Raw genomic sequence first — 23,233 nt, 5'->3', positions numbered from 1 at the left:
ATATTACGTAATATTCTTGTGAATAAACACGTGATATGAGGATATGCATTTGCCACATGTAAAACTCTTTGTCAATTGACCAATTATATCCATTTAGCTGAAATTTTGATGAAAAAAATTTTTTTGCAAACTTAACTTGATTCTCCAACAAAACTATAAAAAGAAGAGAGTTCCCATCTTGTGATTTTTTTTTTCTTCTTCTTCTTCTTCTTCAACCCCTCCCACCCGTTTCTTTTTTACAACACATTTTCCCCTTTTTTTTTTTTTTTATCAACAATGGTTTTGTCCTCTGTTCTTGGTTTCCCTCGCATTGGCGCTCATCGTGAACTTAAGAAGGTCACTGAATCTTACTGGTCTGGCAAGGCTACTGTTGAAGAACTTTTCAAAGTCGGAAAGGAGATTCGTGCTCACAACTGGAAGCTTCAAAAGGAGTCCGGTGTTGACATCATTGCTTCTAATGACTTCTCTTTTTACGACCAGGTTCTTGACCTTTCCCTTCTTCTTAATGTGATCCCTGAGAGATACAGCAAGTACAACCTTCCTGCTATTGACACTCTTTTTGCCATGGGTCGTGGTCTTCAGCGTCCTGCCACTGAGTCTACTTCTGCTGTTGATGTTCCTGCTCTTGAGATGGTTAAGTGGTTCGACTCCAACTATCACTACGTTCGTCCTACTTTCTCTCACTCCACTGAATTCAAGCTCAATGGCCAGAAGCCTGTTGATGAGTACTTGGAGGCTAAGGAGCTTGGTGTTGAGACCAGACCTGTTCTTCTTGGTCCCGTTTCTTACCTTTTCTTGGGTAAGGCTGATAAGGACTCTCTTGATCTTGATCTTCTTTCCCTTCTCCCCAAGCTTGTTCCTGTTTATGCTGATCTTTTGAAGAAGCTTGCTGATGCTGGTGCCAAGAATGTTCAGATTGATGAACCTGTTCTTGTTCTTGATCTTCCTGAATCTTACAAGGCTGCTTACAAGTCTACCTACGAGACTCTTTCTAAGTCTGGTCTTCAAATCATCCTTGCCACCTACTTTGGTGATGTTAGACCCAACCTTGATGCTATCAAGGGTCTTCCTGTTGCCGGTTTCCATTACGATTTCGTTCGTGTTCCTGAGCAATTTGGTGAGGTTTCTGATGCTCTTACTGCTGAGCAGGTTCTTTCTGCTGGTGTCGTTGATGGCAGAAACATCTGGAAGACTGACCTTAACAAGGCTGTTGATTTCATCGAGGCTGCTAAGCAGAAGCTTGGTGAAGATCGTGTCATTGTTGCCACTTCTTCTTCTCTCCTTCACACTCCTGTTGATCTCGAGAACGAAAAGAAGCTTGATGCTGAAATTAAGGATTGGTTCTCTTTTGCCACTCAGAAGCTTTCTGAGGTTGTTGTGATTGCCAAGGCTGTCACCTCTGGCCGTGATTCTGTCTCTGCTGAGCTTGAGACCAACGCCAAGAGCATTTCTGCTCGTGCTCATTCTAAGATCACTAACGACCCTGCTGTTCGCTCTAGACTTGCTGCCGTTACTGAGTCTGATTCTAGCAGAAAGGCTCCTTTTGCTGAAAGACTTGAGGCTCAGAAGTCTCTTAACCTTCCTCTTTTCCCCACCACCACTATTGGTTCTTTCCCCCAGACCAAGGAAATTCGTGTTTACAGAAACAAGTTCACTAAGGGAGAGATCACTCCTGAGGAGTACGAGAAGTTCATCGAGAAGGAGATTGATGAAGTCGTTAAGTTCCAGGAGGAAATTGGCCTTGATGTCCTTGTCCATGGTGAACCTGAACGTAACGATATGGTTCAGTACTTTGGTGAACAGCTTAAGGGTTTTGCTTTCACCCAGAACGGTTGGGTTCAGTCTTATGGTTCCAGATATGTCAGACCCCCTATCATTGTTGGTGATGTCTCTAGACCTCACCCCATGACTGTCAAGGAGTCTAAGTACGCCCAATCTATCACTAAGAAGCCTATGAAGGGTATGCTTACTGGTCCTGTTACCATTCTCAGATGGTCTTTCCCTAGAGATGATATTTCTCTTAAGGATCAATCTCTCCAGCTTGCTCTTGCTCTCAGAGATGAGGTTAACGATCTTGAGGCTGCTGGTGTCAAGGTTATCCAGGTCGATGAGCCTGCTATTCGTGAGGGTCTTCCCCTTCGTGCCGGTGCTGAACGTGAGGCTTATGCTCAATGGGCTCCTCTTTCTTTCAGACTCGCCACTTCTGGTGTTGACAACGATACTCAGATTCACTCTCACTTCTGTTACTCTGATCTTGATCCTGTTCACATTAAGGCTCTTGATGCCGATGTTGTCTCTATTGAGTTCTCTAAGAAGGATGATAACAAGTACATTCAGGAGTTCTCTGACTACCCCAACCACATTGGTCTTGGTCTTTTTGATATTCACTCTCCTCGTGTTCCTCCTCAGGAAGAGTTTGAGGCTCGCATCAATGAGATTCTTAAGGTTTACCCCAAGGAGAACCTTTGGATCAACCCTGACTGTGGTCTTAAGACTAGAAAGTGGGATGAGACTAAGAAGCAGCTCACCAATATGGTTAATGCCGCTAAGGTTTACCGTGCCAAGTTTTAAATTGGTACCTAATTCTTTGTGGTATCATTCAACATGAGTGTAATTAAATTTACACATTTGCATTTTTTTACGTTTATGCGATTTCAACATCATTTTAGTTATAACGGGAAGGGGTTCTCTAATCCTGAAATGGTCTGTTGAATTATGAAAATCTTAAATGTTCTCAACAACGATGCTATGCCATCAATGATTTTTTATGACTTTGTATATGTTTCCATGTTATGACTTTATGTTTTATAGTTTTATATTTTAATGATATCTCCTCAACGGAGTTTTAATGATTTTAATCTATTTTTTGCAAGTTATCTTCTAGGTATACATTATGGTTGGAAAGTGCATGGGTTAAAGCATTATTGATGTTAAATTGGGCCTGTCTTTCTTCAGTCGGTGTATTGTTTGTATTTTTCCCTTCTAGTAACGATTCACTAGGGTTGTTACTTGAATTATTGAGTAGTTGTGGGTCATTTTTGTAAATATACCCTTGAGATGGAGAGAACGTTGGTAAGGTTCTTGCAATACTTAAGGCCTTTGTTAAAGAAGATGCGATAGATAGAACTCTATTTTGAATGATTGTATGTACTGCTGGCGCCATATAAATATTTTCGCCTACCACAAAATATGTAGATATTGGATGAACTTCATATGGGCCTAATCTGTCTTGTTTTCTAATAACCCATAGATCAGGTTCGCGAGCTATAGCAACTACGAACTCCAATCCTTTCATATTTTGGAGCTCTTTATATAAATCATTTCCGCGAGTATTTAACTCGTTATATTGACTTTGCATTTTTAATACTTGGTTATTTGAAGAACGGTCATAAAACGGACTTAGAGAAAAATATTCTAAAACATTATCAGTACGTAAGCCATTTCTTTGAATCCATTCAGGATGTTTCCATTGGACTTCATCTAACGGGCTTGTTGATTCCATATTATTACCGTAAACTTGAATTTCTTTGTGGCGGATATGTTTTTTTTATTTTCTTGTTGGAAAAATTAAAAAATTTCAACATTAGGGAAATTTATAAATTACCCGCCTTTTTAAAATGAAGGTTGCTAATTTGTTCACGTGATATTAGAGTTTTCACCAATAAATTATTTCAGTTTCTTTGGATAATCAAAAAATCAAGAAACTATTGTTGATAGCAAAATTCAATCGTATGGTCACAAATAAAAAAATCTCTATAATAATTATTATAGAGATTTTAATAATAAATAACAGCTGTTCGGAATTTCGGGAGTTTTAGTAAATGGTGTTGTTAAGACAGGTTGCTGTAGTAGTTATGATAGTAGGTTTCTTTATTTTTAGTGGCGGTGGTGTCACCGCGAATATATTTTATTCTGGACGCGTTGCAATTTTTTGAAAATCGCGTCTTTTTACGGGAATTAATTAGAGGACGCGTGAAAATAACGTTCACGTCACAGAGTTTATGGACAGAACATGCAAAAAAATAAAAAATAAATAAATAAAAAATAAATAAATAAAAAATAAAAAATAAAAAATAAATAAATAAAAATAAAAAAAATAATTCATCGGACCAACACAAAAAATATATCATTTGTTGGAACCACTCACGGGATCAATTAAAAAAATTCTTCAAGACGCCAGCCTCAGGTAAAAGCTTGGTTTTGTCAACTCTATTTAACAGATGTAGATAATCGATTATAAATATTCTATTTAGAAATCTTTTATTTTATTTTATGTTTTATTTTTTATTTTATTTTATTTATATTCAAAATTCATCAAATAATTTTAAGAAATAGTAAATAATAACTTATGGCATTAGCGAATTATGAGCGTAGAAAGTTTCTTAAACTGTACGCGCTAAGATATCAGAAAATAAGGTTCGATTGAAATACTGATTTTACAAAAGGCCTAGAAAATCAAAAGTTAGCCCACAGGTTTGTAACAGTCTGAGCAATTCAAAATCCATTTTTTTTTTAAAAAAAATGTCTTTAACATTTTTAATCTAGTAAAACAATTTCATTCCCTTGCTTAAGGCCGATTAATTGTATTCCAGCCCAATTGACTTGAAATAGAAAGACAATGATTAATCGAATAATACAATAATACAGATATCAACCATTTGCCCGTAGGTCTGGAATATCAATTAATAAACATATGGTTATGTAGTTATGTCTTTTTTATAAAAAAAATAGGCCTATCATGAAAAACTTTTCAGGATCATAGAGGTGATTATTAATGACTTCCTTATATAGTAACTGAACTTGCCATAAACTTATTTTGATTTAAAGTTGATCGCGTTTTCTGTTTTGAGCGTTAGTACTTAAATCTATTATACGCGTACCTTAATTGTTGACAAGAATTTTTTCAGGAACCTCGGACCTATTACGCGAATTTGATGGATACCTATAATTAAAATACGCGTGAACAACAAAACCGATTCATGTAAAGCTAGACAAAAATCGCGACGATGTTACTTTTCATTTAAATATTTTATTTTTACACATGTGAACATATTACATCTAGATATAAATGATATAAAAATATTTTCTAGAGGGTCTATTAATAAAAAAAAATATTATTTTATATTGTAATAATAATATCTTCTCACACCTACTAGGTAGTAATATGCAACCATTGAATCTTTCAACCTCATTATTAGCCCTTGATTCAATGGTTTTATATTGTAACCTGAAGTTTTTTTTTTTTTTTTTTTTCATATCTAGGTTTCTCAATGGCATACCCGTTTCAAGTAAAAAAAAAAAAAAAAACATCTTCAAATGTGAGCAGCATGTGAACATGAAATAACCCATGTGTACGCATTGTTCAGCTGACAGCTCTTCACGTGACTTAATCGCGAAGCCAACGCGTCAAAAACCAGTGGGCACCTCAAAAAAATTTTTAGCATGCATGTTTAACGCAAATCAATTCTTTTGGGTGACGTTCTTTATTAAGTTTCACCAGAGGTTTCTCTTTTGGGACACTCGCGTGGGTCTAAGTATTTTGAGCTTTTTCATTCCTCAGATGGCAACCTTTAGCTTTTTCCACATTGTTCACAAAAAATCTTTCTTCGTGGCCTCTGGAATCAATTCTAAAACAAGCGAGAATCAAAAAGATATAATAACCAGACTTTCCCTCCAACTTTTTCTCTTTTTTTTTCTTTCTTTCTTTCTTTCTTTCCTTTCTCTCTTTTGCTTTTTTTTTTATTTTTTTTTTTAAGTTAAATATTATACTCTCATTAAGCGAAAAGTCTTTTTTATTTATAAAAACTAGTCATTCATTAACACTTAGTTTTTTTTTTTCTTCTTCTTCTTCTTATTTTTCATTCTCTTCTTTTTTTGGTTTTAAATTCCGGTTTTTCTTTTATGAATTTTGTTTATTTATTATAGTCATTCATTAACTTATTTATTTATTTATTCATTCTTTTTTTTTTTCTCAAAATCAATCTACATCAAAATGTCTTCTTCTACTTGGTTCCCCTTAGATTCTTTTACTACTGTTCAACCACAAGCCGATGTTACTGCAGGCGATAACGTCGTTAGCGAAATGCTCCATTTATATATTTCCAATGCTTCCCAACACCATCCTGAAATTGAAGAAACTGGATCGTTACTTACAGAAGCTCAACCTATTGCTGGATTTGACTCTATCAACTCTTCAGTTTCTTTTCCTGAAGATGTTTTGGTCACACCAGTTTCAAAAATCATTCCTCGATCTATGGCATCCACAAATCTGGCATCCCTCACATCCACTGGCTATCTTATGGCCGTGACTCAAACTCCCCAGAATGCCTTCAATCTTGACAAGTCTACATCTTCCTTTGTCACACCATTAGCAGCTTCTTCTTCTCAAGTGAGTCCCGCCTTTTCTTTTGTGACTCCTCAATCGGCCTTTATTTCTCAACCAGAGTTTACACCCTCATATTCTGCGCCTATTTCTCCACACATGATTCAGCCTGTTGAAAATATTCAACCGACTCCTACTTCAGCCGCCCCATCTACATTTCATACCACAAACTCTATCAGCTTTACACCTGTTTCTACACAACCTCAAGGTGTCACTTTTAAGACATTAGAGCCTATTTATACTGTTAAACCTTCAGATCCTAATATGTCATTGTCTGAATTAACGTTGGACTCCACTTCTTCTTCAGGATCAGACCCAAATCCTAAACTGGAAGTGGCAGAATCTAATGCCCCCGAAGAGATCACTGGCTCAAATCCCTTTTACTCCCCTCCATCTTATTTTTCCACAACATCTTCTCCTTGCGAGGATCCTTCATCTCCCCCATCGTTAATCCACTCAGATTCCATCTCTTCTATATCTTCTTACTGTTCTATCGAGTCTGCAACTTCTTCTTCTTTGTCACTTGCTTCCTCTCGATCTATCTCGCCTCTCAGTGCTGTTCCAAACTCTCCACAAAATGTTATTGTCGTTGATCCTTCGACATCAGTGGACCCTTTTGCCTCGCAACCTTCACAGCTTGTTCCCCAGCCACCAACGCAAGTTCTTCACACTATCCCTATGGCCTCATATTCTCATGAGCCAATGAAAGCTATTCCTATTACATATAGCACTCCTACACATCCTAGTCATATTTATCATCCTAGCCCTTCTTTCTCTTCATCAAATATGACCCCTGCAGCTGCAGCGGCAGCAGCCTCGGCAGCCGCTGCCAATCTTGCACTTACTCTTACTAGTGGATATCCCCGTGTGCCTCACGGTCAAGGGTGTGTTTCGGGTTCAAACACACCAACCCGCCTTACTCGAAGAAGTCGAGGTAACAGCGCGTCAAGCGTCTCCTCAGGTATCTGCGGTGGCAGGATTTCTCGTTCTGACGGTGAAAAGCCTCACAGATGTGTTCACTGCAACAAATTTTTCCGACGTTTGGAACACCTTAAGCGACACGCAAAAATCCACACTGATGAGCGCCCTTTCCAATGCGATGTTCCAGAATGCGGACGCAGATTTAGTCGATCAGACAATCTGCGCGCACATCGCAAAACTCATATGAAGAAGGGTGGCCGAAATTTGTTTATCGAAGGTTTAGAAGCAGATATTGCAATTGTTCCTATCGAGAAATAAGGTCAGTAGATGCTGGTCGTCTACTTTGACTTGAAAAAATGAAAAAAAAGATGTTTTTTTTTTAATTTTTATTTAGTTTTTATTTTTGGAGTTTTTTTGATATATAAAAGTTAATAGTAAACAATATTGGGTAACGTTATTTGAAGTAAGTTAGTTTTTATTTCTTTGTTGAGGTACATATGAAACATTTTTTTCCAAGCCTCAGTTTCATTCCTTGTTCACACATATCCGTACTCCATTTTTAGTATAAACGAACATTTTAGCGGACTTGGAAAACAAATAATCCCCTCTTAATGTTTTACAATAGTTAGCAGCTTATATCATCATTTATTTTAAATTTGCCATGCTTGGAATCACACATTTATTTTTTTTTTTATCATCCAGAGCATTCTGTGTAAACTTCTGAAAATCCATAGCTTGAAACAGTCTGTGAATGTTTTAGCATGGACAAGCTCTAGTTTAGTACTTTTACAATTTGGAACTCGTTCAAAAATAAAGAAAAAAATATGATTTAATTATTTACAACTATTATATACATGTTAGGCTTGAGAAAGCGTTTCGTCACATCTTTTACAGAGCGAATCTTCTTCTAAAGAAGTAAATTGCCAGCAGCGTGGGCATTTATGATGCTTAGTAGGTACCGCCTCTGCAATAACCTTTACTCCATCAATTTGATTGGAGGCAGAATATTTCCACCCTTCAGAAATAGATGCAACAGGATTTACTTCGACTTGAGAGCAAATGAACAATTCGGGTAAATATTGGCCTTTTGGTTTTGTTAGAAAATAATCATAATAAAAGAAAAAAAAAACTTACGGTATTTTTCAATAATGTTAGAAACTTTTCCAGAGCCATCGACATAAAGATTGATATCGCAACTTAAAGAACTAGTGATATCCCTAATAGTTGTGTTAGAAAAATAAATCAATTTTAACAAAAAAAGAAAAAAGAAAAAAACTTAAAACATAACATACTTTGCAACGCGACCTGCTTCCATTGCTTGTTTTACAACTGACAAAACCTTTTCAATCAAAGGAATTTCTTCTTCAAAAAGAGGATCATGGTATTCTTCTGGTAAATTGACCCACCCGAGTTTAAAAGGACTTGTTTGTCCTTTGTTTACCATTTGAGGAGTGTAATCAATTGCTTCTTGGGTAAGAAGAGGAGTAATGGGAGAAAGAATAGAGAGATATACTCGTAAGATTTCTGACAATACAAATTGAACAGCTCTTCTCTCAGTGCTGTTATGAGGAGAAGCATAAAGTCGATCTTTGATAATATCAAAATAAAATGCAGACAAATAGGTATTTGTATGATGGTTGATTATTTGAACCACCCGATTAAAACAAAAAATATCGTATTGCTCTTTAACCTGTTCTGCCATTTTTTTAAGTTGGTGAAGAGCAATTAAATCAATAGGATGGAAATTTTCTTTGTCAAATGAAAGTTCGTTGGTATAATCATGTAAACTTCCCAAGAGAAACCGAATTGTTATGCGCAGTTTTTTCAAAGATTCTGCAACATTTTTAAGTACAATGGGACCAACAGAGACATCCTTTGTATAATCAGATGAAGCAACCCAGAGCCGCAAACCATCAACGCCCAAAGGTGGCCATTTACCCTTTTGACCATTAATAATCTTCTCTGGAGCAATAGTATTTCCAAGCGATTTAGACATCTTTTGTCCCTTTTCGTCAAGTGTGAATCCATGAGTGATTATATGCTTAAAAGGCGCTTTGGCGTTTCCCTTTTCGGAAACTGCAATTTTTGTCAATAAAGATGATTGAAACCATCCGCGATGCTGATCAGTCCCTTCAAGATAATAATCGGCAAGATATTCACCATGTGAAGGATCAAGCATAGTCCAGCTTGTGCCACTGTCAAACCAAACATCCATGGTATCTTTTCCTTTAATATAATCTTTTCCCTTTGATTCAAACTCCGGGGTATTTGGTAGCCATCTTTGAATGTCTTCTTCTTCTTCAAACCATGCATCTGTCCCCAGTTGTTCAATTTGAGAAATAACATAATCCATAGAAGAAATATCGGTTAAAGGCTCTAAAGTTTGTTTATTATAAATGGCCGGAATAGGAACACCCCAAACTCTTTGTCGAGAAATACACCATTCAGACCGGGATTGGGTAAATGCTTCAAGGCGAGTTTTACCAGTTGAAGGATAAAAAATTACGTCTTGAAGAGATTTAACAGCATCATCCTTAATAGAATCAATATCAGCAAACCATTGAGGAGTGGAACGAATAATAATAGGCTTTTTAGATCGCCAGTCGTAAGGATACTTATGTCGATAGTTGCGGTTCAAAGAAATTATGGAGCCCTTTTCTTCTAAAATTTTAATAACTTCCTTTTGTCCTTGATTAAGTACATAAAGACCTTCAAGATGCTTGAGATCATTGGGTAAGTTTGTATAGTTCCCCTCATCGTCAACAGGTGAGTAGGTATCAATATTATGCTTTCGACATAGCAAATAATCATCAAACCCATGGCCGGGAGCAGTATGAACCAAACCAGTTCCAATTGTGGATGTGACATATGAAGCTGCCAAAAAAGGTCTTTCCTCTGAGTCACTGCTCAAGGGGCTTTTATATGTTGATGATAACAAATCAGCCCCAGTAAACGATAAGTTGTCTATTTTTTTAAAATCTTCTCCTAAGGATTCACGACGTGATTCAGCAACAATAAAAAGACCATGATTCTCATGAGATACAACGACATACTCCATTTCAGCATTAACTGCAACTGCCTTATTTGAGATCAAGGTCCAAGGAGTTGTTGTCCAAATTAAAACATTAAGTTTTTGATTTGACGGTATCTTTTCCCCAATGATTTTTTTTAAATTTTCGCCCAGAGATACAATAGGAAATTTGACTGTAGCAGCAGTACTTTTATGTTTTTCATTGTATTCCAACTCAGCTTCTGCTAAAGCAGTTCTTGTTTCTGTCCCCCAATAAACCGGTTTATTTTTTCTAGAGATGAAGCCTCGGTGCATCATTTCCTTAAATACATTCAGCTGTCGTATTTCATAATCGGTATCCAATGTCCGGTATCTATGGACCCAATCACCCATAACACCAAACATTCTAAACGATTTCATTTGGTCTTCAATGGCTTCAAGTGCATGTGATCTCGCAATCGTACGGATTTCAGAAGGAGAAAGAACAGTTGCCACATCTTTTTTGGCTTCAGCAGAAAGTGTTTGCAAAGCTTTTAGTTCAATAGGAAGACCATGGCAATCCCAGCCAGGTTTGTAAAAAACCTTTTTTCCTTGCAAAAGATCATATCTGTTAATGATATCTTTTAAAATTTTATTCATAGCATGCCCCAAATGCAAACTGGCGTTTGCATATGGAGGGCCGTCATGGAAAACTGAAGTTTTTTGAAAGGTATTTGAATTAATCTACCAATAAATGTTAGTAGATTGATAAAAAGAATCAATGAGTTTCGTACCTGCCAATCATAAATTTCGTCACTTGAACGTTTGATCAATTTGGCGATTACATCAGGTTTTCCTGATCGGTTGGGGAATTCAGTTTTAGGAAGAGAAAGTGTATCGGCATATGAATGATTTAGATCTTTAGACTTATTTATAGTAGAATAAAGCCTAACAATATAGGGATTAGGTCGCTTTGTAACAACCTTTAACCTAAGCATTTTGATGGTATAGTTTTCAAGTTGAAATAGAAAGTCTTAATTGTTTGTCAATCTAAAAGTAAGCCTAGTAGTGATTTTTATTTGTTACAACTATTGTTACTTGAATTATTTGTCCAATCAACAATGCTGTCAAGGGGAAAATTTTTTTTTTTCACCCTATTCAAACCTCCTCAAAACTACATTTCAGATCACATGGATGTTGAAATTTAAGCACCAAAATTACTAATGTTCAGCAGTCTTTCTTCAAGCACCAGGGTCTCTTCCCTGAATCTCCTCAAGGGTTCCCCTTCAAAGCTTTCTTTTTATACGAGCTCAAACTTATCGCTATGTGTAAAGCGAATGTCTACCTCATCGATAGAGGTTCAACAAACATCAATTCGTGATACAGTTAAGCCATTGAAATCTCGCAAAACTTATCTTGTCGACATTTATTCTCATATTCTCAAAAACTCTCCAGTTGTTTTACTCGTTCATCACAACAATCTTTTAAAAACCGATGACCGCAACCTACGATCCCAAATTAAAAAAGTGGGTGGTGAACTTACCATTTCCCGTGCCAGACTACTTAAGGTTGCTCTTCGTGGTGTCGAGCATTCAGATCCAGCAAGTAAGGAGGCACAAAAAACTTTCAAGAATAATAAACATGAAATTTTCCCATTATTAAATGGTCCTACAGGGCTTATTCACTTTTCTGAGATGAACCCTAAGGCTGTTGATGGTGTTGTGAAAGTTTTGGAAAAGAGTAAGGGTTCTTTGCTTTTATTAGGTGCTATGGTTGACAAAAAGGCTTTATCCATTCAGGAAATTGATACTTTCAAAACTCTCCCTACTCTTCCAGAGGTTAGATCGCAACTTGTGGGGGTCTTGTCGATTTTGGGTGGTGCTGGTCTTGTTCAAACATTGGAAGCTTCTGGCAAAGTCTTATACCTTACTATGGAAGAAAGACGAAAACAACTTGATCCCGAAAGCCAAAAAGATGAGGGTTCATCCTAAAATCCGGATCAAGTTAATCCTGTATATTCATTCTGTATATAATAATTTATCAGTATTTCTGAAGAGCTTTTTGTATAGGTTCAGTACTTTCTACAAAGTCGCGAAGCATTGAATCTAGTTTATCTAAATCTTCCTTTCTTCGTTTATTATCTTCAGATAATTTTTTCTTTTTATTGTTTAGCCTGGTTTTAGCTATAAACAGCTCCAATCGTCTGTCTTCTTCGTCTTTCAATCTTTGTAACATTAGATTATGAGGATCTTCAATACCTATTGCTTCAGGGTGACTCTCGTAAAATTCTGAAAGTGGAACTAAGTCTAATGATTCATGTTTTGAATGAAAGTCGTTGCACCTTTCTATTTCACTTTTTAAGTGCTTGTGTTGGTAATAAATATTTTGAATATCTAATTGTTTTAAATCCACTTCATTTTTTTCATGAGTTGTAGATTCTTTTATTTGATTCGTAATTTCTTGAACTTCCCAATTTAACTGTCTAAGCTGAACTGTTTCGACATATATTTTTTTCTGCAGGTCAGATATAATTTCATCTTCTCCAAGGCTGATTTCATCTTTCCCGTTCGTTTCCATATTATCTTCATCATCCGACATGTTTTCGAGTCTAGACTCAAGATGGCTTAATAGGTCCAAACAATCAACTTTGAACTGATCTAAATGAATCATTGATTGTTGAAATATATCATTATTGGACTGTTCTTGTGTCATTATGGTTATTATTTTATTTATTATTTCATCAATCTTATCAAAATGACTGTATACATATAAGTTGAGATAATTGGTATCAGGAAATGGCAAAACAGTTCCTTTTGTTCATTAACTTTTGTTACATTAAATATTTCATTGTAGTTACAATTACTATTGTAACAGGGTTAAACTAGGTCAATTTTCACACTTGAATATGTAAAACAATCATAATTACGATTGTTGAATTTTCTTTTAAGAAAATTTCTTAATTCTTGGTGCATAACAACCAAACTGACTTTAAATATGAGGTATTGCATCAGCTATTATATCTTTTTAGCTACAATTTCATATTAGAATCTATAAATATACAATACATTTTATAGGTTCTAAATAATTTTCTACATGGAGAAGCCTCCTCTACTCCGGCACATCGAGCATATATCTAACTTAAGTTTTTATACCCATATTACAAATGACCAAATGACCTTGTCAATTTTTTTTTTTTTTTTTTTTGAATATAAAACTATATAATTCATTACTTGTTATTAAAATATCTTACTTATTCCATTTTAAAATGTTAATACAGAAATAGGTTTTATGAGATTACTAATCTGTTTCTGTCGACCTTTGTGAATCAAAAGATGTCCTGACAACTAGAATACCCGTGTATTGGTTTGGATTTGAATTAACGTTTTGTTGGCTTTGATTTATAAATTGACGTTGACCTGAATTAGTTAAAGGAGAATTATTTAATCTCGACGAACTATTTTCAAAATTCTGTTCATTATTTATGTGCTGGTTTAGTGAAAAGTCAACTTCTTCATTATCCAGATTTGAATCTGAATCATCAATTTCATCATCAAATTCAACAGGCTCAGCTTTGGAATTATATATCAGTTGAGTGTGTGCATAATTTGTATTTGTCATTTGAAAGTTGGTTATCTTAAAGCCCTGTTCTTTTTGAAAACGTTGCCTTGGATCATAAGGTATTGCAGAAGAATTTAAATTCGGTCTATCTATATGCCTTTTTATTGATACCTGTGATAGAGTCGGATTTTTATATGGGAATTCCATTACTGGTGCTGAATATAAACTATCGTCAAAGTGAAGAATCTCATCATATTGCGGATCATTGATACCAATAGCAAAATTAGAATCCCTTTGGTTATTTAATCTGGAAATTTGGTTAACTTTTTCATCGGACATAATGTTACTGTTTCTGGTGTAACCTGTATCAATAAAGTCGTCCATAATACCATCCATGTTTTGAACAGGACTAAGATTTCCTCTTTCTATTTCAACCTCTTGAAAATAGACACTCCTTTTCCCTAATTTTTTTAGGGCCTTATTTACTCTCTTTTTGAGAAGCACTCTAAAAGCTGGTAAACAGGCTACTATCATGGCTGTACCGCATTCCACACCAGTTAAAATTGCGGATATTGCTATTGTTGCTGATATAGCAATAATAATTATACGAACAATGAAAACTGTGATTGTTACTGCACCTAATGAAAAAGTGACAATCAAACCTATTCTTTGACGTTTGGGAATAGTTTTTAATGTGGGGATGAGTGGAAATGGAATTGCAAATACCATAACGTCGGTGATAATATTTGACATTGCTGAGAAAATGAAAGGTGCTATTGATGTCGAAGAATAGCACTTATCACTAGAATTGAGGCTCCAGTTTTTATTGATTGGTTGACACAAAAAAATGTTTATGAATATGATAACTATTAATGTGACCAAAAGTGTAGCCGTGACAAAATGAAGAACTTTTCTATGTTGAGTATTTTTAGGAACCAATCGATAATAAAATCCGAGAATTCCAAATTTGATAAACCACATGCACAAATAATAAGGAATTGAGGAGGAATAGACTACTTTTAGAACCCGAATTTTTAATTCATCATCTCCTTTGACATGGCTGAAAATTTCATCATCATAATAAGAAGCATTTCCATCCATGAACCCTGTTGATACAGTATATGTATCTAAAGATACCCAGATGAAAAACATACACTGAGCAATTACCAAAAAAAAATCTTCTGCTTTTACCCCAATTTTCGAAACTTTTGACCTAACCCATATTCTTAAGGTTAGAAATATTAAGGCAATCGAACAGAAAATCCATTCTACTGCCACAGTACTTTTTGGACTAACCATAATGTATTGTAAAACGAAAGGAATAATATGTTGTAAAATAATGAAAAAGAATGGAAATATTAGAAAATCAAAATAAGAGAATAAAATAAAAAAGAAAAGGATTCATTTTTCCTTGAAAAAAGAGGGAAAAAATAAATAAATCTATTAACGAACACATTGACATATGTAATTTCTACATTTATATTTTGGAGATCATAATTAGAAAAATAATTCTAATAAAATAGTACAAAAACAGTAATGACATATTTATTGCTTCTTTTTTGAACAAATATATAAATGCAATTCTCTTAAAGTTAAAATTTACAGCCGAAGATCTAATTTAAAATAAATTTAAAAGAGTTTTCCTTTATGTTTTCATGTCAAATAAAATTCATATCACTGTTTAATGCAAATACTTATCAGCTTGTTAAATGAAACCGGGTAACATTAGGTTAGGGTTTCAACTCTTTCTTTTGAAAGATCACCAAGTAACATCGCTCAAAGTGATAGTTGACTGTAAATATTAATATTCTCTTGAACGATTTGCATTAAGCAGTAATTCATCAGAAAAATGTCCGATTTAAACCTTGATAGTGATGATGAGCCTATTGGGTAAGCTGTTTTTTTATTTTTTTTTTAATCGACTAATTTAAAAATAACTAGACTTTCAGCTGCTACTCTTGCAGCATTACAGGAGTTTCGAGATGAGGAAAAAGAACGGCAAGAAAAGTTTGACAAACTCTATAGAGATTCCGAAAATAGATTTGAAGAAAAGGAAGATGCTACTGATGTAACCGACAAAAATATTGAAGATTTTGAAGAAGACTGGAATCTTAGTCAGTTTTGGTACAGTAAAGAAACGGCTGATACTTTAGCAAAAGAGGCATTAATGGCAATAGATGTTGATTTAGAAGATCTCAATAAAGGACAGATTACAAAAAAACTTGCAATAATCTCTGCTCCTTCTGTTTATTCTGCTATTCTTGGAATTCTGAAAGCAATTAAAGAAAAGTCTGAGCAAAATGTTTCTGCTAGAGTTGACACAATTTTAAAAAGCATATATCTACTCGAATTTGATCCACGATTTAGATACTTAACTATTAGTCCCGAATACTTTATTTTATACGATTATAGTAAACCACTTTCTATTCCAAAAGAGTTGAAGGGTACTATTGATGCCGTTGTTGTCGATCCGCCTTTCTTGTCAGACGAATGTCATACAAAAACGGCTCTTACTGCAAGGTATCTCCAGTCCCAAGATACATCAAATAATAACTCAAAGGTTATTGTTTGTACTGGGGAAAGAGTTTCTGAAATTATCTTAAAAGTTTATCCTGGGACTCATATTACTGATTTTTTCCCTCAGCACTCTAAAGGACTTAGCAATGAGTTTAGATGTTATTCAAACTTTGAATCATCTTCTTGGAAATTTTTAAACTAATGGACTGGTGTAACAAATTTGTTACATTATTATACTATGTAATTAAATATGCATATACATACATTCACGACTTAAGATATCAAATTACATCATTTACATCATTTAAATTTTATCCCAAAGGCGAACCTATGGGCTTTTATCTTAAATGAAGTTGCAATTTTTAAACTTTTTTCGAAAGAGACCAAAAACTAAAAGGGGTCCTATATATATTGGGATAAAATGGCAACTATCTTTATTGGCATGCATTTCAGCTTTGTGCGCGTTAGGTGCTTTAGCGGTAGCGACGGTATGTTTGCTTTATATATTCAAAAACTCTGTCAAGACAGTTGTTAACATTCTATAGTCTGTTGTCAATCATTCTACAGTTCTAAATCTACGTTCAGATAGACTTAAAGTGGTTGCTCAGCTTAAGGCTGCACAAGTTTCACAAGTTTTATCTCTCTTATTGGGAGATTTGATAGTGCTAAGTTCAAGAAATTTCATACATACCCTTCTTACAAATTATTACACTGGAGAACAAGTAAATAATGTCAACGAAGTTGATTTTCAAATGTTACTTAAAACAACTGATAACTCAATAGCAGGTGCTATTTATTCTTATAATACCAGTTTAGTCATATATAAAACAAATAACGATACCTTACCTCAATCGGTCACTCTTCCGGCATTGTTGTTTCCTTTAAATAATACTGGTAGCAGCAGCGACGTTAACAGTTTGAATAATGGAAATTCGATAATCAGAGGTCCTAGAATGGTTAATAATTCGTTCTATCTTTCGATAACACGGGCTTTAAATACACAGTCTTCTGACGGACAAATAGTATCAGGTTCCATTCTCGGGTATTTGACAATTGTTTCAAAAGCAACTGGCTTGTTAAATGTTGTTACCACTAGTGACTTAGAAGATGGAAGTCGTTTATCTCTTATTAAACTAGGAGTTAATGGCACCCGCTCCACAATAGACAAGAGTACATTAACTAATTTAAACTATACATATGTGACACCAAGTTTAATGTGTATTACTTGCTATAACTATCAATTTCCATTGGCTATAGGAACTCCTGAATATCTTGCACTTGTGAATGGAACATCTGGTGCTTTCATTAATTATGAAATACCCCAGTATGGAATGGTTTCTACTGGTTATGCACCAGTTTCTACATTTTGGCAGATATGGGGCGTTGTAGTTTTCCAACCACACAAATATGTTTATGGCCCTATTCGAACTATTCAAAAAATTTCTATTATTTCGGTTTTTTCTATTGGTGCTGGTGTGTGTGTTTTGACTCTTTTGTTATCTGGATGGGTATTGCGTCCCATTACTAGACTACAAGCGGCAACTGAACAATCTTACGGAGACTCTCATCATTCACGAGGATTTTGGCATTTTTTCAAAAACTTATTTTTGGGTCTGCTCAAATTAAAACGACCTACAAAATCCAAACCTGAGTTTAGAGAAAAATTCACTTCAGGGAATAGCTTTTCCCATAACTACAAAGGACGATTTCAGGAAGACGTTCCAGAATTTCGGTTACCTGAAAAGATAGTAACTCGTAAATATATTCGCGATGAACTTACAGAATTAACCGAAACTTTTAATGAAATGACTATTGAGCTTCGAAAACAATATAAAAATTTAGAAGAACGGGTACAACAGCGAACCAAAGAAATTAAAACAGCAAAAAGTTTAGCGGAAACCGCAAATGAAGCAAAATCTTTGTTCATTGCAAATATTACCCATGAACTTCGCACCCCACTTAATGGAATTTTGGGCATGGCTGCTGTTGCCATGGAAGAAAATGAAGCTCAAAGTGTGCGTGAATCGTTGAAGGTTATTTTCAAATCTGGAGAGCTTTTACTACGATTACTGACGGACCTTTTAAGCTTTTCAAAGAGTGAAGTTGATAATATGAAACTTGAGATTAAAGGATTTAGTATTTCAGAAATTATTTCCCAACTTCACGCGATATTTGACGAAAGTAGCAAAGTTGCAAGAATTAATTTCTCAATAGTAATGAATAGCGATTGGCTATTAAAGTATGAAGTGGACGGTGATATTAACAGAATACTTCAAGTTGTTATTAACTTGGTTTCTAACAGTTTAAAGTTTACGCCATCTGGTGGTTTTGTCAAGGTCATTATTTCTGCTGGCAAAAATGATGATAGTGACCGGAATGCTTCTGAATCTTCGTCTAATAAGGAATTTTCTGATTCTTCTTCAAATAGTGAAACTAATGAAGACTATTATGTCACGTCTGGTAAAACGGTAGTCAGTTTTGTTGTGTGTGACAGTGGTTCCGGTATTGCCCCCCACTTACAGTCACGAGTATTTGAGCCATTTGTTCAAGGCGAGATTGGAGCTAAAGAAACTAGGAGCGGAGCAGGTCTGGGGCTTTCTATATGCCGCCATTTAGCAACGTTGATGGATGGTACCATAGATTTAAAATCCGAAGTTGGTAATGGATCATGTTTCACTTTCAGAGTTCCGATGAAATATAGCTTAATATCGTCTAATCATGATGATTCAGATACTGAAAGGTCATCAAACCAACAAATGAGTTTGGATTATGGACTTTCTGATATAAAACCTTTTATCATGGAAACCAATAATAAATCGTCATCAACTGACGGTAAAAATCAATTTGAAGTTCCACAACCTCCATCACTAAAAGTTTCCAGTTTGGTTTCGCCTTATATTGAAGCTTCAGTAAAAATAGAAGAAAACAAGGAATCGAAATCCGTTTATAATAATACTGTTAATGGTATACCTGAAATTATATCATCCCCACATTGTCCCATGGTATCTTCTGTTTCTGTTTGTGTGGATCCAATTAAAATAAGCTATTCTGGAGTGTATTCTGGCTCACATGTGAATAACAGCAGTGTTTCTAATATGAATTCTCAGCATTCAAAGAAAACGCTAGATCCTAAAATATGTGATGATCTTCATGTTTTAATTGCAGAAGACAATCGGGTAAATCAAGAAGTTATGGTTAAAATGCTTCACCTAGAAGGTATTAAAAATGTTGATGTCGCTAACGATGGCATTGAAGCTGTATCTGCAGTTGAAAAATGTCGCCCTATAGATGGACCGTCTGTTATGAACCTTCAATCACAAGTTACTAATAAAAATCAAATTTTTGAAGAAGATTTATCATCTGTTCAAAGTCACTCATCACAAACAATAGAAACTGAAAAACAAAATCCCCTTAAGGACTGGAAAACTAAAGAATTTGACATCATTTTTATGGATATTCAAATGCCAAATATGGATGGAATTCAAGCTACAAAACAAATCAGAAACATTTTAGGATATAAAGGTCCTATTATTGCTGTTTCTGCATATACAGACAAGTCCAATGTTGACAAATGCCTTGAATCTGGAGTTAATGATTTTCTAGGGAAACCTCTTCGAAGGCAGCAACTCCATAGTATGCTTGAAATTCTTGTTCAAAAAAAATTAAAAAATTACCAGTAAAATAACTATATAGCTTTTTTTTTATTAAATGTTTTATATAAAAAAAATAGCAAATACGGCTTTTTTTTGTTGTTTGAATGTTTACACGTTTTCTAGTCCCATGTGTGGGTATTATAAAGTTACATAGAAATCTATTATTATTCTTTTTCTTTTGCTTGAAAATAAGAACATGTTTCGTGGAATGGGATAGGTGTTTTTCCCGTTACTAATTAATATCCTTTGATCATGCTGATTTTTTTGTTAAGTTAACTTAATACTTTGAACACCTATCTATTACGCTAATTTAACGTGATAAATGTCATCGAAAAAAAATTTTATGTTACGTGATACAGCTCCATTACTGCAAAGTGCAACATAGCCAACTTAGTTAAAGCAAGATTTACTAAACTCAGATTATTACAAAACAGGGTAATGGATAATCAAAATATAGATTCTGATATTGATGAAGATGAGGTTGTTGACTGGAGATTCATATCTTCTGTTAAGTAAGTGTTGTATTTAACTTTGAAGGTGTCAAACTAACCCTGGGTAGTTCAAAAAATGTACTTCCAAAACGAGGCGAAAAGGACTTTCAACCGGAAGGAACGAATATGCAATCTCAAGCGTTAGATGAGAGCAGATCAGCTATGTATTCAGCCCTTCAAGTAAGTCGAGGTCATTCAGGAAAACATAGAATTACGGCAAAATGGTATCCAGATATTAGGCAGGCTAGAGTAGATCCTCCTGCTAGGGGGTTGCATTTCCAAACGATAGGAAAAGCTGATAGCAGAGGAAATGTATGGTTAAACCAGGAAGAACTACTGTACCTTGTTGAGAGAGGAAGCTTAGAGTGCTTTTGGTTAAATGAGCCCGGACCACCTATGTCTCTTCAAGCAGTTTATGCTGCAGTATTTGGAAATACCACAATAAGAAAAAACTCGTGTGAAATAGAAAGATATCAAGTTTATTCTTACTTGAAAAGACTTGGCTTTATAGTGCAGCGAGCTCCAACCTATGAAGATGTAAGCAATAACAATCAACTTGCTAACCAAGGAAACCCCCAGCATTTTGCTTTATCATTACTAGACACAATAAAGCATTCTACAGTCTCCATTTTAAGAAATTTAAAATTTTTGATACCAGCGGCTACATTTTTAAAAGGTATCTTTCATGATGTTGAAAAAAGTCGTCCTTTCAAGAATTTTGTCGGTTACGGAAATATCTTCAAACACAATGCCATAAATGTCTTTAGAAGCATTTTTTCTCCAGAAAACAGAAAGATATTTCACTCTTACAAAGAAATTTATAAAAGCCTTGATTTCATTCCATGTAATGAACCTCCAAAAACAGCAAATCATTTAAACAAGAATAAAGAACAATTACCAACAGAATCAACTGCGCTGTTCCGGGTAATCTTTCATGTTTGGAAACCACGACCTAACTTCAGCAAAAAGTCCCCAGGAACCCCTGATTTCTTTATATCAGTGATTGATACAAAAGAATTTAATGTCCCTACATTAGAGCAAACTCTTTCCCTTTTAGATAATGTTCATGTTAAGGGGTATAAAATTAAGAACCCCGTTAAGAACAACGATAAGAGTCAAAAAGTCAGAGGTCTCACAATTCCTCAACAAATGAATTTACTAAAGCGCGGATATCGAAACATTATCATTGCAGCAGTTGACTCTGGTATTATTAATATGACATCTGTAGCAGATGTTCCATTCGGGCAAGAACATGTATATTATCCTTACAATTGATACACTTGAAACAGAATAGCTCTCTTTGAATGCTTAGAGTGTCTGTTTTGTCTAATCAGATCCGAAAGTTTGATATTAAAAATGTAAACAAAGTCATGTGATTAATAGAGAAATAGCTAAAAAAAAACATTCCATTCATCTTGAAATCTATCCTACATTATTTTAAAAATCATGGTACCACAATCTTTACAAACTGGCTCAGATGAGCCTCTTTCAGTTACACAAAACCTTCTAGATTTTTTTCCTGCTGTTCGGCAATCTTTTGATCAGACAGATGACCTGGATGCACTAGATCGTGTGGCACGCGCCGTACGTGAACTGGATGACGGATACCGAGCAACAATCCAAGGTAATCAGACAGTAGTGCGAACGCTCTCTAGAACTTTTGAACTTCTGCGTGCAAGTGTACTAGACAAAGAGTCAGTGATTGTGAATGGTCTTCAAGAAAACAGTAGGAAAAAAATTAACAAAAATGAGGACAATGATATAGATATAGATGTGGAAAATAAGGAGGAAGATGTCCAAGATGCACCAGAAGTAGTTGTTTTACAGAGCTTAGATCGTAAAAAATATGAATTGGCAAAACATATCAGCAGTCTAGAAACATCAAATACAGCTAGTAATACAACTCTCATAAAGCTGAATAAAGAACTCGAGAATTTAATTAAAGAAGATGTATTAGATACGTCAGTGAAAACCTTGCAAACAAGCTCAATGTATGTGCCTCTGAAAAAAACTAGTAACAGAGAAATTCTAAATCTAACAGTTTTTAGTCTTAAACTGAAAGTTCTTCAGTCTTTAGGAGTATCTTTTGATGGAGATAGTCCTGAAACGCATACTAAAGCACTCATTCATTCACCTCAATCAAAAGGCATTCATACATTACCTTTGGGTGAATACTCGTCCTATTTCATTTCTAATTACATCTGGGAAAATTTATGAAGAGTTTAGATTTTTCAAAGAACAGATGAGAAAATATTAAAAAATGCGATCATGGATCGTTCGCTGTTTTCTAGTGTTTAAACAAATTTATATCTTAAAACAGATTACTTAAGCCCCAAAAAACTTAAACATGTTTTAGTTTAGATATGATTATTTCTATTGAAGAATCCGTATTTTTTATTACAAAATTTATAGTCTTTCCAGAATAAAGTGCTGATGGTAAACAGCCAGAAGTTCATCATATTAATTTGAAGCAGTGGTTGTACTTAAATAAATTGGATTTGTATGTTTAAGTTGTGAAGTAGTCACATGATTTACTAAGACCCGATTTTGTTCCATGTTTGTGACAATATATTTTGAAAATATGTAACAAAGCACGGAGCGAAATCGGTGAAGTTTTTTTTTCGGCTTGCCAGCTCGTCCAATGAATCACTTTTTTCTCTTTGCTTCCCTCCGCTTCTCTTTTTTCTTCTATTTTTTTCTTTTTCTTCCTCTCTTCAGTTTT

General features: G+C 34.8%; 7 protein-coding genes across 7 annotated transcripts; 6 read left to right on the top strand and 1 right to left on the bottom strand.

Annotated features, from left to right (window-relative positions):
- Positions 1-276: 276 nt before the first annotated feature.
- Positions 277-2,571, top strand: SAPINGB_P004775 (uncharacterized protein; the record flags this gene model as incomplete). Its single annotated transcript, XM_031999490.1, has 1 exon — positions 277-2,571. The coding sequence occupies one exon, from the start codon at positions 277-279 to the stop codon at positions 2,569-2,571; it is 2,295 nt and encodes a 764-aa protein (XP_031855381.1).
- A 3,421-nt stretch (positions 2,572-5,992) lies between these two features.
- On the top strand, positions 5,993-7,621 carry SAPINGB_P004774 (uncharacterized protein; the record flags this gene model as incomplete). Its single annotated transcript, XM_031999489.1, has 1 exon — positions 5,993-7,621. One exon carries the CDS (start codon positions 5,993-5,995, stop codon positions 7,619-7,621), a length of 1,629 nt encoding a protein of 542 aa, XP_031855380.1.
- A 539-nt stretch (positions 7,622-8,160) lies between these two features.
- Positions 8,161-11,290, bottom strand: SAPINGB_P004773 (uncharacterized protein; the record flags this gene model as incomplete). The annotated part of the gene is made up of 4 exons (XM_031999488.1): positions 8,161-8,387; positions 8,438-8,520; positions 8,596-11,036; positions 11,087-11,290. The coding sequence occupies 4 exons, from the start codon at positions 11,288-11,290 to the stop codon at positions 8,161-8,163; spliced, it is 2,955 nt and encodes a 984-aa protein (XP_031855379.1).
- Positions 11,291-11,515: 225 nt separating this feature from the next.
- Positions 11,516-12,283, top strand: SAPINGB_P004772 (mitochondrial 54S ribosomal protein uL10m; the record flags this gene model as incomplete). The annotated part of the gene is made up of 1 exon (XM_031999487.1): positions 11,516-12,283. One exon carries the CDS (start codon positions 11,516-11,518, stop codon positions 12,281-12,283), a length of 768 nt encoding a protein of 255 aa, XP_031855378.1.
- Positions 12,284-15,699: 3,416 nt separating this feature from the next.
- SAPINGB_P004771 (uncharacterized protein) lies at positions 15,700-20,047 on the top strand (the record flags this gene model as incomplete). Its single annotated transcript, XM_031999486.1, has 4 exons — positions 15,700-15,740; positions 15,792-16,525; positions 16,821-16,855; positions 16,913-20,047. 4 exons carry the CDS (start codon positions 15,700-15,702, stop codon positions 20,045-20,047), a joined length of 3,945 nt encoding a protein of 1,314 aa, XP_031855377.1.
- Positions 20,048-20,656: 609 nt separating this feature from the next.
- On the top strand, positions 20,657-21,786 carry SAPINGB_P004770 (uncharacterized protein; the record flags this gene model as incomplete). The annotated part of the gene is made up of 4 exons (XM_031999485.1): positions 20,657-20,691; positions 20,751-20,823; positions 21,023-21,048; positions 21,474-21,786. 4 exons carry the CDS (start codon positions 20,657-20,659, stop codon positions 21,784-21,786), a joined length of 447 nt encoding a protein of 148 aa, XP_031855376.1.
- Positions 21,787-21,957: 171 nt separating this feature from the next.
- Positions 21,958-22,728, top strand: SAPINGB_P004769 (uncharacterized protein; the record flags this gene model as incomplete). Its single annotated transcript, XM_031999484.1, has 2 exons — positions 21,958-22,502; positions 22,560-22,728. 2 exons carry the CDS (start codon positions 21,958-21,960, stop codon positions 22,726-22,728), a joined length of 714 nt encoding a protein of 237 aa, XP_031855375.1.
- Between the last annotated feature and the right edge of the window lie 505 nt (positions 22,729-23,233).

The sequence above is a fragment of the Magnusiomyces paraingens genome (genome assembly GCF_902498895.1).
Source record: "Magnusiomyces paraingens strain CBS 517.90 genome assembly, contig: contig3, whole genome shotgun sequence".
NCBI lineage: Eukaryota > Fungi > Ascomycota > Dipodascomycetes > Dipodascales > Dipodascaceae > Magnusiomyces > Magnusiomyces paraingens.
The sequence above is the reverse complement of the archived record's forward strand: the minus strand, read 5'-3'. Positions and strand labels throughout refer to the sequence as shown.